This window comes from Protobothrops mucrosquamatus, unplaced genomic scaffold, assembly GCF_001527695.2.
Source record: "Protobothrops mucrosquamatus isolate PMUCROS unplaced genomic scaffold, P.Mucros_1.0 scaffold2998, whole genome shotgun sequence".
Taxonomy (NCBI): domain Eukaryota; kingdom Metazoa; phylum Chordata; class Lepidosauria; order Squamata; family Viperidae; genus Protobothrops; species Protobothrops mucrosquamatus.
In genome coordinates, this window is record NW_015389018.1 from 20486 (window position 1) to 35647 (window position 15162).

The 15162-nt window shown below is 56.2% G+C and overlaps 1 protein-coding gene across 1 annotated transcript; it reads right to left on the minus strand.

Moving 5' to 3' along the window:
- Positions 1-3641: 3641 nt before the first annotated feature.
- Positions 3642-13979, minus strand: LOC107296846 (small conductance calcium-activated potassium channel protein 2). Its single transcript, XM_015826199.2, has 8 exons — positions 13590-13979; positions 11421-11516; positions 9983-10401; positions 8941-9082; positions 6979-7089; positions 6349-6476; positions 5102-5171; positions 3642-3923 (listed from the first exon to the last, which is right to left on the minus strand). Exons 1-8 carry the CDS (start codon positions 13962-13964, stop codon positions 3642-3644), a joined length of 1623 nt encoding a protein of 540 aa, XP_015681685.1. The 5' UTR covers positions 13965-13979.
- Positions 13980-15162: the final 1183 nt, after the last annotated feature.

Sequence of the window (15162 nt, forward strand, 5' to 3'; positions counted from 1 at the left end):
AGCTACTGCTGGGTTAGATTTTCAGTTATATGATTCGTGCGCAGTTAAGTGTGTGGGCCGCTAACTTGGTCCACTGGAGTTTGTCTCAGTCCCCCTGAACTCACAGTGAGCACCTTTCCCAGCAGCCTCTGGTGCTATGCAAATGCAATGCAGATGTAACCAGCGACTCTGACATGGCTGTCTAGCAGCGAAGCACATTGCCTTAGAAGGTTGACTTGTGAGGGGAAGAAAGGTTTGTGTTAAACTGTTTGTTTTCCTGTATGGTTGACCCATCTAATAATAAAATGTTAGCTTGCCAAGTTTGGAGACCCTGCTTTAACATTCTCTCAAGTGTCTTGGGAATTCCCCCCCTCCCGCAAATAGATCAGGGGTGAGCAGTTAATTTTCCCAAGGGGACCACCTGAGAAACTGGAACCGTTGTGGAGGGCCACCCCCTCCATGCTGCCACCGCCCTGCCCCCTGCCACTACCCCACCCACAGCAACACCCCACTTCCACCAATGCCACACATCTCCCCCCACACAGCAGCACCACTGCTCTGCCCTCTGCTGAGACCTCTCCCCCTCTGCCGACACCCCGTCACGCTACCGATGCACAGATTCTAATGCTGCAGGCCAGACTGGGACTGCCTGCATGCTGGATGTGGCCCGCAGGCCATAAAAATGCCCAGGTCTGGTACAGATGTACAACTCTCCTGGCAGAGAAGGCTGAGAACCTGCAGAGATACGCTGAACCCTTTGAAGCCATCCTTAACTATCATTTATTAACGATGAGGCAACAGACAAGGTGGCCCAGGCTGATACCATCAGTGCCAAGGAGGACCACTGGTAGCAGCTGGACCCGTGAAAGCTGCCAGCCAGCTCTCCAGTGGCAAAGCCTGAGGGGCAGGTGCCACACCTGCCGAGATTTACAACATTGGTGGCACTATATTCATGGAAAAACTTACCTGAGTCATTCTAGTTTTTTCAAAAGCAAAGATCCATTCCTCAGGAACTCAAAGACGCATCCGCTATACACTTCTACGGGAGGAAGGACAAACAACACCTCCGCAACAACCACTGAGGAATCTCGCTGCCCTTCAACCCAGGAAAAACTCTTGCAGGTTTTTTTTTCTGGTCACACACCTGAAGCTGTACCTGTTGCCAGAGTCCCAGTGCGACTTCCACAAAAATTCTGGGGTCGTTGACATAAATTTTGCCAAGCACCAACTTCAGAAGAAAAGTCAGGAGTAGAATTGTGAACTCTGTACAATCCTTGTTGACCTCACCAAAGCCTTCAATGCATGTCAAGGACACCCAACAAATTCATCCAGAGGGTGTGCCTGTTCCTGGATGGCCAACGGGTGCTGGATGGTGGAGAATCGTCCCAGGCATTCCCAGTCTCCAATGGTGTTAACTGGGCGCTGTGCTGGCACCCACACTGTTCAGCATGATGTTTACTTCCACGTCTTACGAAGCCTTTCGGGACAGCCATGCTGGAATCCGCCTCAACTACAGAATGGACAGGAAGCTCTTCAATCTGAGAATGTTGATTATTCATTCAGTCACGTCCGACCGCAGGTCTCTCCCCGTCTTCTGATATTGCACTACTTCTCTGAGTTTTTCTATGCTCCGGTGGGCGTCAGCTTTGACGGTATCTTAGCTCTTCAACCTAGGAGACTTCAAACTGTCACCAAAGTGAAGGAAATTGTACTAGGGGGCTTCCTCTCTGTCAAATGCCTGTCACTATGGACAATTCTCTACGGTTTGTGTCCACTTTGGACTCAACATCAACATTCAAAGACCAAGCACCAGCCTGCTCCTCACGCAACACATAAAGAAACCACAATCACAATCGAAAGGCAGTTCAGGCCACTTGAGTGCCCTCGGCTACTCGTGTCCCGAGCAGTGACCGCCGAGACCGAACTGAATTGCACAAGAGCCAAGTTGTGCTTTCGGTGGGCTGTGCTTGGGGAATCCACCCAGCAACAAAACTGAAGGTCTGCAGAGCTGTGGGGGTCATTTTCTTTCTGTGTGCCTGTGGGACACGGATGGTGTGTCAGGCCCGCAAAACAGCTCAGCCACTTCCACCTGGCTGCTCTTCGCAGAATGCTGGGCATCAGATGGCGAGATGAAGCAGCAGAGACCGAAGTCCTCCCAAGAGCAGGCCTACCATCTGCCCACATGTAGCTGGTGAGAGCACAGACTGGTGGGGGGCTCATGCCACCCACGTGCCAGACAAGAGCATATCCAAGCAGCTTTTTTTAAAAAAAAACAAAACACTCAGATGGAGGGGAGAAGAAATTCCACAAAGACACTTAAAGGCCTCCCTGAAGTTGTTGGACACAGACACAACACCCTGGGAAGCGCTGGCATGGAAGCATCCTAGCCGGCACGGCCTCATCCACAAGGGCTGTCAAACCTACAGAGTAAAGCGCACTGTGGAAGCACAACGTGTGAGCTGTCTAGAGCTAACAATAAAACAACTGTGGTGCCTACACATTTTTCCCTTGCCCAACATGTGCCAGGACAGGGGTCTGTGGCCCGGTGCTGAACCACAACCCATTCGGAACCGGGCCGTGGACGTGATGGGTGAGTACGTGTGCACAAAGCTGCATTTGTGAAAGTGGCACACCCAAACACAACCATCCCCTCTCCCCACCCCTCTGCCATTTCCAACGGTCTGCCGAGCTGTGCCAAGACATTCCGTGTGGCTGGAAACCGCCCCCCCCCCCAAATTCAGTTTTAACATGACTAATAGTGTTGAGATCTACATCGGCAACGATGAACGAACAACAACCACACAGAGGTAGTATCAGTTTCTCTTCACTTCGCTATTCCTTGAAACACTCGATTCGGCCAGGGCTGCCACCCGTGTTAACAGACACGTCCATGGGGTACATCTAGGGCAGGGGTCTTTTATGACTGGTGGACTTCAACTCCCAGAATTCCTGAGCCAGCCATGCTGAGGGGAAAGGGAGAGGTTTCCAAGCTGAGCCAGGCTGGCTCAGGAATTCTGGGAGTTGAAGTCCACGAGTCATAAAAGAGCCAAGGTTGCCTACCCCTGGTCTAGGGCAACAGCCTGGAATACCCATTGTGCCAAGAGACGCGATGCACTTCGAGGCTGCCCCAAAAGATATTCCTTCCATTTTATTATAAAAAGCAAAGTGCCCACCCTGCCCACCTGCGCTCCCTGGAAGCCGAAGGGTCTGGTTTAAATCAAGTCACGTGATACACACAGTGATGTCATTCCCCACAGGCCCACGGGGAAGGGGGCAGCCCCCTACATCCTGAGAGTGCTCAGATTTTTCCTTCCTTCTTCAAGCTGAAAATCTGAGTCTGCCCACCATTTTCCAGTCTCCTTCCTTCCTTCCTTCCTTCCTTCCTTCCTTCCTTCCTTCCTTCCTTCCTTTGAACATGCATTATTTCTACCAAGACCGCCCCCCGCCCTGCCCCAAATGTTTTGCCAAATGTTGCACTGGAACTGGCCTGGAACGATGGCTTCTTCTCCAGGCCGAGCCAAAGACAAGCCAGCCCCCCCCCTCCATCTGGCACTGGGGGGGAGGTGGCTGTGCTTCGGGGGCTTTCCAGAAAAAAAGCTCAGAGGCAATCCGGCCACACAATGGCCATAGGGAGCAGAGCCGCTCTGGGGCTCCGGCGCTCGTCACCCGCTGTTGGAGGATGTGTGGGGGGCGGTGGAGGGAGACTCCCGCCGCTGCGTGGGGGTCCACAGAGAGCGCTCGGAGCCGTGGGAGGTGCCGTGGCCCCGGGGCAGGGCCCGGTGCTGGTGCTGCTGCTGCCAGATAGCTTGGCTGACGAGGCCGGGCAGCGCATGCAGGGTGAATCCCAACGTGTCAATTTTGCCCTCCAGCGCACTGATCCGCTTCTCCAGGTCTTCGTTGCGCTCCTGCAGTTCGGACACCACGTCGTACATGATGTTCTGGGTCTGCTGAGGAAGAGAAATGAGGTTACCCGCACATGGATAGACTGTGGCTAGACTGCTATGTTGCTTTCTTTGTGGGGCTGCCCTTATGAGCATACAGAGTCTCAAGGGTGGAGGGGGACGGGTGGAAGAGGGGGTAGTGGCTGCAGCTCACTTGCTAGACGGTGCACAGTCCTGTGACCACCACAGCACCCCCCCTCCTGCCAGCCACCTCTTCCCCCCCCTCAGGGTCCGCCCAACACCCTGGACGGACCTGAAATGTTTTGATGGCTGAGACATCCCTGCCCCACCTTCACCTATAGATTTCCCACAGATTGAAGAGCTGAATTGTTCAATCTGTCAAGTTCCTCAACACGATCCAATTTGAAAACAAATAGGAAGCCACACAACGCTACTAATAGGTTTTTAAGAAAAGATTGGACAACCATTTGTTTAAAATGGCCTGGGGTCTCCGGCTTGAGCAGGGGGTTGGGCTAAAAGACCTCCAAGGTCCCTTCCAACCCTATAATTCTGTTAAAAAAGCAGGGCAGGGCGTGCTTAAACCAAGAAAGCTGAGCAACACGCACTGAATGTTGGACAGATTGGGTGCTGCGACAAGGAACCCGGATTTGAAAATTAAGGTATCAGCGGCTAACACAGATGGCGGTAGGGAGGTGAGAGCGGGGTCCACGCCTGGGAACAACGATGGAAGTTGAGGGCAGTGAGAACAGAGAAGAAATGTGGGGGCCAGGGGGGCATCGGCAAAGCGTGGTCAAGAAATGTCAAGATGGCAAAGACAATGGTGGATCAAAATTCCACCTGGTTTTTCTTAAAAAAAACGTTGTTGCACGCGCAACACAAACAGGCAAGCTTTTCAAACTTGACTGTTACCGATTAAGGGAATGGGCTAAACTTTTGTGGTTTAGAAATGCCCCCCAAGACAAATATTTAGTAAAGTGAGTGAAGGCAAACGTGGGGGTCCCAGTGATTGACCCAGACTGGATTCCATAAAGCTGCTCTGGGCAAAGGTGGGAGGATTCGAATTCTTCTCCCGGCCCAGAGCCAAAGGGCTGTTTTCCGGACCCAGCACCGTCCCCTGTGGGAAAGTCCCTCTGGGGCGACCCAGTGACTTAGACGCGCAGCAGGGGGGAGCCCCCCCCACCCCCAGAATCCCCTCCTGCCTTTCCGGTTTCCCCACAGACCTTGGATAGATCCACCAGCATGTTGGCTTGATCGCTCAGCTTCCTTTGCTCCATCTTCACGCTTCTTAGCCTGGAAAGCAAAATCTGGGGTCACCCTCCCCTTCCTCTTCACGAGGACCCAGTGGCAAACTAGGTGGGGAGGGGGAGGCAGCGAGGAGCAGCTTCCCCCCTCCCCTGCAGGCAAACCCACCCAGTCCCCGGGTTCAGAGGCATGTCCTGGGAGGCACCCCACCTCCCTTGCCTCCGGAGAGGGCAGAGGGGGGGGGATAGCCACCCCTTCCCCAAAGCCCTTTTTCCCAGCTGCCTTTCTGCTTTGATCTTCCCTCATTTCGGCACCCTTTGGGGGTCCTTCCTTGACCCCCCCCCACCCCCCACAGGTCTCAGAAACCTGTAAAGCTTCTGAACGCGCAGCCCAAACTGCCGGGTGGTGCAGCCACACGACGGAAGAGTTGCTGGGCTGGGAAGAGGACTCTGCCCGAAGGTGGCCGTCCTGCCCACTCAGGACGCTGCCCACGAACCCACATTTAAAGGGGAAAAATAGGCCCACTCCAGCTTTCTCCTCTGGAGGACAGCCACAGGGGTAGCGGAGTCATCCCTGGCCCCAGTTCACCATTCAGAAACATGTTGCGAACAGCCCCCCACGCGTACCCCAGGCCCCCGCGGAGGTTCACCCAGGTGGCAGGAAATGCCACTTGACCCTGCCCTCAATGCCCCCGTTCAGCGCAGGGCATGGGGCTCTGTGGCAGAGCGCCAGGCTGGGTGGCAGAGCCCGGCGGTCCTTGCGAGGGTCAAGCCCTGCCAAGGCCAGCGATGGGGCTTCTCTGCCCGCCGAAGCCTTGCTGACCAGCCGCCCACAGCCCTGCACGACGGAGGGATTCCCTGCCCAACCCTCTGCCACCACCCGACTGGCACTGCCCTCCCTGACTCAGCCCCCCCTCGAGAAGCGCTAGAGGCAGCAGTTCCCAATTTGGGGGAACCACCACCCCCATTTCTGGACCATGCTGGGCGGGGCCAAGTTCCAACACCTGCCTTGAACAGGCGGGGCGGGGGGGGCATCGGATGGGCCAAATCCCACCTGCCTCCCTCTGGGCACAGCCAATCAGAGGCCTGGAGGTTCCAGGTGGTGACGAGGGGGGGGAGAGGCCCTCCCGGAGGGGTTCCCCGGGTCAATGGGGAGGAGGTGTGGCGGGGAAGGGGGGGGCAGGTGGGGTGGGGGGCGCAGGAAGCAGGTAAACAGGAGGACTTACTGATGGATGGCTTGGAGGAACTTACGCTGGTGTTTCCGCACCTTGGCCTGGTCGAGCTTTTTCACCAGCTTGGTGTGCTTGTAGATCAGCCACGTTTCCCTGAGCACGTTGGCCGCCGAGTTCTTCACCTGGGGAGGGTGGGGGGGCCCACAAAGTGAGAAGGGAAAGCCCCCCCTCCCCGCAAATGGGCAAGGGAGGAGAACCAAAACGGCCCCCGGAGAATCCTTTTCCTCTCTCGGTGCCCACCAATGCATGCCTTCGCCAGGGAGGGGGCTCTGAAGTCTTGAGGGGGGCTCCCTTCCCAAGGGATCCCAAGGGGGGCTTTGTGGAGAACCCCCCCCAAAAAAACCAGAAGTAGGGAGGAGCAAAAGATTCAACGTCTATGCCGAGAGACACGCAAAGGGGGTCTCCAGAAGGCAGCAAAGGGGCCAGCCTTGGGACCCCCAAGGAAAGACCCAGCAGTGGGGCGCCCCACAGTTGTGGACGATCCCACCGTCCAGGGTCAAAGTCAGGAGGGATCGGGAACGGATCCCAGTGGATCTCTCCCAGGGGAGACCGGGCTTCCAAAGGGTCAGTGTACTCAGCCTGGGCCAGGACGGAGGACCCCCCTCCCCTTCCTCGTGGTCTTACCCGCTTTGTTAATTGTGTGTCCATCATGAAGTTGTGGACGTGTTTCTCGGCTTTGGTGAGTTCCAGTTTCCGGGCCACAACGGCAACCACAAGCGCTGTACACCCTGCACCCTGAAACACAACAGAGTGAAAAGTCTCCTTTCCCCCTGGAGAGAGGCAAGAGCGGGGGACCCCCCCAACCCCTCCCCCCTTCTTGCTTAGAAGGCGCCTCGTCGTATCCTCGAGGGCTGTGTCCGTTTTGTTGCAGTTGTGTGGGTCGAGCCATTTGCCCTCTTGTTTAAAATCCCTTGCAAGGAAAAATCTAGCAGGTCAGGAAAACGGAACAGAATCCAGCAGAGCTGAAATTTCAGGCTGTAACGGAGCATGGGAGGGATTTTAAACGCCCTCCTCGACTTACGACCACAGCCGAGCCCAAAGTTTTGCCTGCAAAGCGAGACGTTTCTTCAGTGGGCTCTGCCCCATTTTATGACCTTTCCTGCCGGTTGTTAAGTGAATTCAGTTGGTAACACTTCTCTTGTCAGAAGGTCGCAAAAGCGGATTGCGTGACCCTGGGACTCTGCGACCGTCGGAAGTCAGCTGCCAAGCATCCGAATTTTGATCATGTGACCGTGAGGATGTCACAATGGTCATAAGTGTGAAAAACGGCCATGTCACCTTTTTCAATGTGTTGTAACTTTAAACGGTCACTAAATGAATGATCGTAAGTTAAGGACGGTCAGTATAGGGGGGGGAAAGGTAATCGGCAAAAAAATGTGTTGGAGGAAATTCAAATCCTGCTAAGGTTAGATTTCTATCTGCAGGGAGGTTTGAATTTCCTTGTAATCCACAGAAACCTTCAATGTGAAAACCAGTGCAGTGCCCTCTCCTCCCCCCCCACCCCCGTTAGGGGTCCTTCCAGCCTCTTTTGGGGTTCGGAGGGAAATTCTTGGGAGAAAAAAACCCAGGCTGGGGGGCTGCAGTGGGGCTGCAGAAGGCGGAGTGCCCCGTTTCAAAGTCTGGGTGAAAAAATCACATTTTTGAAAAACACCTCAGAAATAAACTGAAGCTGTCCTGCTGATGGTGATACACAAACTGTATACAAGTTTGCTCAAAAGTAAAATTTACTGCTCTTTGCACAACTGCTGTTGATCAGGCAGCGTCTTGCTCAAAGGGGCACTTTTTAAAAACCGGGGGCCACCTGGAAAGTTTGGGTTGGCCTAGATCAGGGGTAGGCAACCTTGGTTCTTTTATGACTGATGGACTTCAACTCCCAGAATTCCTGAGCCAGCCATGCTGAAGGGAAAGGGGGAGGTTTCCAAGCTGAGCCATGCTGGCTCAGGAATTCTGGGAGTTGAAGTCCACCAGTCATGAGGGGGCCATAGTTCCCCCATGATGGCTGAGGAATTCTGGGAGTTGAAGTCCACGAGTCATGAAGGGAGCCATAGTTCCCCCAGGCTGACTCAGGAATTCTGGGAGTTGAAGTCCACCAGTCATGAAGGGAGCCATAGTTCCCCCAGGCTGACTCAGGAATTCTGGGAGTTGAAGTCCACCAGTCATGAAGCAGCCTAGGCCTAAGCCAGAGGTAGGCAACCTTGGCTCTTTTATGTTTTGTGGACTTCAACTCCTGAGCCAGCCATGCTGAGAGGAAAGGGAGAGGTTTCCAAACTGAGCCATGCTGGCTGAGGAATTCTGGGAGTTGAAGTCCACCAGTCATAAAAGGGCCAAGTTGGAAGGCCCCTGGCCTAGCCCTATACCAGGGGTAGGCAACCTTGGCTCTTTTATGACTTGTGGACTTCAACTCCCAGAATTCCTGAGCCAGCCATGCTGAGGGGAAAGGGAGAGGTTTCCAAGCTGAGCCAGGCTGGCTGAGGAATTCTGGGAGTTGAAGTCTACCAGTCATGAAGGGGCCAAGGTTGCCTACCCCTGGCCTAGATGATCTTTTAGGGGTCCCTCCCATCCAGCCCGCCGGCCCCGGAGCCTTACCATGATCCCGGTGAGCAGGCAGACCCCTTTCCCGCAGTAGGTGTGGGGAACCATGTCCCCATATCCGATGGAGAGGAAGGTGATGGAGATCAGCCACATGGCGCCCAGGAAGTTGCTGGTCACGTCCTGCTTGTCGTGGTACCTGAGTGAGGGAGAGGTGGGGGGGGCGTCACACCTCATGCGCACACACACGCACACGCACACACACAAACACACATCGACAAACGGCCCAAGGTCTGCGGAAGGACGGAGATGCCCTGCCTGGTGCAGCTCACCCCCCCTGGGTGCGAGTCTTCGCCTCACCCTATGATCTGGGCATGCTGGCTGGGCATCATAGGTACTGGAGTCCAACCCGGCAGCAGGCCCAGATCTTCAAATAACAGAGCAACAGAGTTGGAAGGGACCTTGGAGTCCAACCCCCTGCTCAGGCAGGAAATCCTATACCCATTTCAGGCAAATGGCCGTCCAGTCTCTTCTTAAATGCCTCCAGTGAGGGAGCACCACAACTTCTGGTGGCAAGCTGTTCCACTGGTTAATTGTTCTAACTGTCAGGAAGTTTCTCCTTAGTTCTAGGTTGCTTCTCTCCTTGATGAGTTTCCACCCGTTGCTTCTTGTCTTGCCTTCAGGGGCTTTGGAGAATAGCTTGACTCCCTCTTCTTTGGGGCAGCCCCTGAGAGACTGGAATATGGCTGTCATATCCCCCCTCATCCTTCTCTTCATTAAACTAGACAGACCCAATTCCAGCAACCGTTCCTTATATGTTTTAGCCTCCAGTCCCCTAATCATCTTTGTTGCTCTTCTCTGCACTCTTTCTAGAGTCTCAGCATCTTTTTTACATCCTGGTGACCAAAACTGGACACAGAATTCCAGGTGTGGCCTTACCAGGGTGTTATAAAGTGGGACCGTCACTTCAGGGGACCTTGACAGACAAGGGAGCCCTTACAGAGACGGAGGCTCCTAAGGTTTCCCCACCCTGCCTGTGTGCCCGCTCCATTGCTGGGCACATTGGGACTTCCGCCTGGCCTCCCACCAGGGCTCCTACCTCTCGCAGACACGCACGGTCCAGGCGGCGATGATCCAGGAAGAGATGCTGAAGACCAGGAGGACGGTGCCCGGGCAGATGGTCATGAGGGTCTTCATGACGAAGCGGGTGTTGAAGTTGATCTTGTTCAGGGCGCCGATGCTGCGCGAAGAGGCGTCGGTGAAGAGCTTGCTGTGCAGCAGCATCACCCGGCCGATCAGGTAGAGGCGCAGGAACATGGGGATGGAGAGCGTGATGTCCACGTCGGTGCTGGCCTCCGAGGTGGCGTAGGTGAAGGCCAGCCGGGTGGTCCAGGTGAAGACGTACTGCCCGGGGATGGGGTGGACGGCGCAGACCAGCAGCTCCAGCGTGATGAAGGAGATGCGCTCACAGGTCATGGCGATGCGCCAGTCGTCCGCCCCGTTGTCCACCATGAACAGCTGGAGGGGGCAAAGGGGGGACGGTCAGGGGGGCCACTCAGCTCTGGGGGTCGAGCTCTGGAGAGCCGGCCTGGCAGCCCCCACCCCTGCCCGGGGCCCTTTCCCTGCTCTGACTTGCCAGGCTGCGGTGGGCAGGACGGGGAAAGGCTACGCAAATAGTCCTCGGTTTATGACAGCTCATTTAGTGACCGCTCAAAGCTACCTCAGCAGTGGAAAAAGGGACTTATGACTGTTATTCACAGTTACGACCATGGTCACCTGATCAGAATTCGGACGCTTGGCAACCGGCTCGCCTTTATGACGGCCGCAGTGTCCTGGGGGTCACGTGATCCCCTTTTGTGACCTTCTGAACCAGCAAAGTCAATGGGGGAAGCCGGATTCACTTAACAATGGTGGCAAGAAAGGCCTTAAAATGGGGCAAAAATAACTTAAGAAACGTCTCGCTTAGGAGCAGAAATTTGGGCCGTAAGCTGAGGACTGCCTATGCAGTGGGCAAGGGCAGTGAGCCGAAGTGGCCAGGGGCAAAAGGGAGGCCGGGGGCAGGCGAAGCCCGGGCAGCACCTTGACCCTGGGCCGCCCAGCCGCTGCCCCCCAGGGGGGCCAAGACAGAGGCTCAGATCCCAAGAGCTTAATTCAGAGCAGGTTGGGGCGCTTCCTGGTTGCAGTATTAGGGGGTTCACCCGCCCCAGCTGCCCCCCCCCACAGCAGAAACATCCCTGCCTGCCTGGCACCCACCTGGGCCAAGAGCTCGGAAGAGGGGGAGGGGCAGGCCTGCTGGACCGCCTGCCTCTTCCTGGACCCTCCCCTTCCCCCAATCCCCTCCCCATCCCGTAGCTGGACAGGCCCAGGTGCCCCGCCCTCTGCTCCTCCTACACCCCCCCAGGAGCGCCTTCAACCCAGGGAGACCCACTGATGCTGGGCTGCTGCATCTCCTCCCAGATCAGGGGGGGCAAGGGACCTTGGGGTGGGGCAGAGGGGCAGCCCCTGCCGCCCTCCCTCCCTCCCTCCGGGCACCTCACCTGGATCTCCCGGGCGTGGTACATGATGATCAGCCCCAGGAGGATGGCGGTGGAGAGGCTGATGAGGCATTTGAGGGCGAAGGAGTACGAGGAATCCTGGCAGAGGGGAAAGAGGGGGGGGAGGGTCAGGTAGGAAGGAAGGAAGCCCACCTGCCGCAGAGGGGTTCCTATGGGTGGCCCTGTCACACTTTGGGGGGAGGCAGGTGATGGGAAGGGGTTGGAGCCAAGGCAACATCCTGGCACTTGGGGGGTGACTTGAGCCGTTCCGGTGGGCTACAGCCCGAGGGAGACCCCATCAGATTTGCCATCGCTTGGCTGGCATCCTGCCGTAAAAGGGGGCAGGGAGGAGCCAGGGAAGGGGGGAGACAGGAGGAGGAGGGGGGCCAGCCCAGAACAGAGCCTGGCAGATCCAAGGACCCAAGCGTGAATGCCCACCAAAGGGGCGCCAAAGGTGAGGACAGTCACCAAGGGTCCCTCCCAATGTAAGAATTCAGAGGGTCCCTGATTCTCCTCTCGGGACGAGGGCCTGAGAGCCCAGCCCCGAATTATTAAGGCGACCCCCCCCCCAGCCTGAAGAACGGGGAATCCTGCCACTGGTCATCCCACCCAGCTGGGAAACCAGAGAAGGTGGAGGCATCTCGGCAGCTTCAGAGGGGCCACCTGGTTGGGCCTTTCGGCTGAAGGCTCTTGCCAACGACGTGGGCCCCCCACCAACCTCACCACAGATGGAGGCTTGTCAAGGAGAGAAACAACTTAGAACTGAGGTGGAATTTCCTGACAGCGAGAACGATTAATCAGTGGAACAGGAGTTGCCTTCAGAAGTCCTGGGGGCTCCAACGGTGGAAGTGTTTAAGAAGAAACCGGACGGCCCTTCGCCTGGATCGGTAGAGGGCAGAGGCGTCTAATCTTGGCAACTTTGAGATGTGTGGACTTCAATTCCCAGAATTCATTCCCCAGCCAGCCTCGCTAAGATGTCTGGACTGCTGGCAGTTGGTCCACACGTCTTAAAGTTGCCAAAGATGGACTCCCCTGCTATAGGGTCTCCTACTTGGGCAAGGGAGGGGGGGTAGACTAGAAGACCTCGAAGATCCCTTCCAACTCTGTCAGTCTGTATCTCAGCACCTTCTCGTTGAAACCTCTGAAAGGCTTCCAGCAGCTGTAAACGCTCCAACACTGGAAGTTTTTAAGAAGAGACTGGACTGTCTGAAATGGTATGGGGTTTCCTGCCTGAGCAGGGGGCTAGATTAGATGACCTCCAAGGTCCCTCCCAACTCTATTATTATTATTGTTATTAATCATCGCACAGTCAGCCAGATGTTCAGACTGGATTTGGCATTTTTGTCTGCCTATCGAGTCCTTCCCAAGGACCTGGGATAGGCAGATGTGGATGTTTGATATTATTACAGATCTCGTTGCAGGATGGAGGCAGTTCCTAGTAAGGCCGCCTTTTGCAATTGACTAATGGCGAATTTGTCAATGCCGATGATGGTGTCCAAGTGGTGCTCCAGCTGTTTTGGGATTGCACCCAAGGTGCCTATTACTATTGGTACTACCTTTGCTTGCTTTTGCCACAGTCTTTCTATTTCTATTTGTAGGTCTCTGTATTTTGTTATCTTCTCCAGTTCTTTCTCGTCTATTCTGCCGTCTCCAGGCACTGCCACGTCCACTATCCAGATATTATTAAGTATTATTATTATTATTATTATTATTATTGTTGTTGTTGTTGTTGTTGTTGTTGTTTGTTGTTGTTGTTGTTGTTGTTGTTATTAAGAATAGAACAGAACAATGAAAGGAATAGAATAGAATAGAATAGAAGAGAAGAGAAGAGAAGAGAAGAGAAGAGAAGAGAGCTGGAAGAGACCTCAGAGGTCTTCTAGTCCAGCCCCCTGCTCAAGCAGGGGAACCTATACCATTTCAAACAAGTGACTTCCAGTCTCTTCTTAAAAATCTCCAGTAATGGAGCGCCCACAACTTCTGGAGGCAAGCTGTTCCACTTGTTAATTGTCCTTACTGTTACGAAGTTTCTCAATAATAATAATAATTATATTATTATTATTAGTAGTAGTAGTAGTGGTAGTAGTAGTATTGCAAGGTGGGGGGGGGCCCAGAGCCCGTCCTCCCCAAGGGTCGGTGCCCCCGGGGCCACCCCGGCCGGAGCGCAGGCCTCACCTTGGAGTAGATGGCCCAGGACAGCTCCGTCTCCGTCACCATGACGACGATGCCGAACATGCCGAAGATGAGCGCGTAGTCGCTCAGCCGCTTGCGCTTCTCGAAGAGAGCCCGCCGGTGGCCCAGCCGGTGCCCGACGTTCTGGTTCCTCCTGTGGCGGGGGTCGCGCCCCACGGGCCCCTCTGCCCTGCCGTCCAGCTGGGGCTCCGAGCCCCCCTTGCCCGGCTCGGCCTTGGCCACCACCACCTCCAAGTCGGAGTCGGGGAAGGTCTGCAGGGGCTGCGTCTCGGCGTCCAGCTCGCCCAGGTGGCGGGGGGAGATGCCCAGGCGGCCCAGCGGTCGGATGGCCCCCCCGTTGTGCCGGCAGCTGTTCATGGCTATCTCCGTGAAGGGGCTGCACTCGGCGGACGGGCGCCCGGACCCCGCATGGCTCAGGGGGGGGCAATTCGCATTGACCTGGAAGGGGGGGAACAGAGGGAGAAAGACCCCGTCAGCACCCGTCGCTTGTCAGAAGGTCGCAAAAGGGGATCACGTGATCCAGGGACCCTGCGACCGTCACAAGTAGGAGCCCAGTTCCCCAGTGTCCGAAGGTTGATCACGTGACCGCAGGGAATGCTGCAACAGTTGTTGAGTGTGAAAAACAGCCATAAGTCACTTTTTTCAGTGCTGTTGTGACTTTGAGCGGTCACTAAACGAACAAGGACCACCTGTAACAGCCTGTGGGGAAGGCCGGGCCCCCCGCGTCCGGCCAGGTCAGCTCCAGTCGCCAGGATGTGTCCCTGGGCCCAGAGACCCCCCGTGGAGAGGGTGCCCCCCCACTCCAGTTGACGCCGCCCTGGGCACCTGAGACGCCCACCGAGTCCCGGGCTGGAGCCACCTTCGGGGGGGTGGGTGCCAGGACCCTCCCTTAGGGGATGGAGGCCCCCCTTCCTGGGAGGAACAGGCCTTCCCCAGTCCTGGGACCGGGAGAGCCCCCCCCCTCTGAACAGGGCTCCCGTCTCAGCAGAAACGCACTTCGTAGGCCGGGCTGGGAATGTCCAACTGGCCCCCTGCCCTGCAGAGCTTCCGTGCCCCCCACCCAGGGACATCACCAGCACTGGCCTTTCAGAGAAGGGCGGAGGGCTGCCTCCCCCCCCCCAGACCTAGACTCTACCTATGGACCCCAGAGAAGCCCTATGGACCTATGGACCCCAGAGAAGCCCCAAGCAGACACCCAGTGGCAGCCCACCAGCTCAACCTATCAAAATCAACCAGCCCCCCCCCCCCCCCCGTTATCACAGCCCAGCAGTCCAGGCCCTTGCTGCCAACCGGCCGCTCACGCTACCCACCCCGCAGGAACAGCCAATCTCTGCCAAGGGAGGACTCTGCCAGCACAGGACACACACCCCCGGCCTGACACAGAAGGAGGCGATACCAGGGGGCCTCCCCTCTCCCACAGTGATGGATGACCCCCACAGGGCACCGAAACGTCCCAACCAGCCCACAGCACTGCGACCAGCCAGCCTGCCAACCCCGAGCTGCACAGATTCGCCACCCGGGTGCCAGCAGGGCCTGGTCCAAGAAAGAGAAGGGG

Coding starts and splice junctions, on each gene's coding strand:
- LOC107296846 (XM_015826199.2), bottom strand. CDS start 13,964: ATGAACAGCTGCCGGCACAACGGGGGGGCCATCCGACCGCTGGGCCGC. Junction 9,083..9,982: donor ACCGTGCGTGTCTGCGAGAG/GTAGGAGCCCTG, acceptor TCCCTCACTCAG/GTACCACGACAAGCAGGACG. Junction 7,090..8,940: donor GCCTGCTCACCGGGATCATG/GTAAGGCTCCGG, acceptor GTTGTGTTTCAG/GGTGCAGGGTGTACAGCGCT.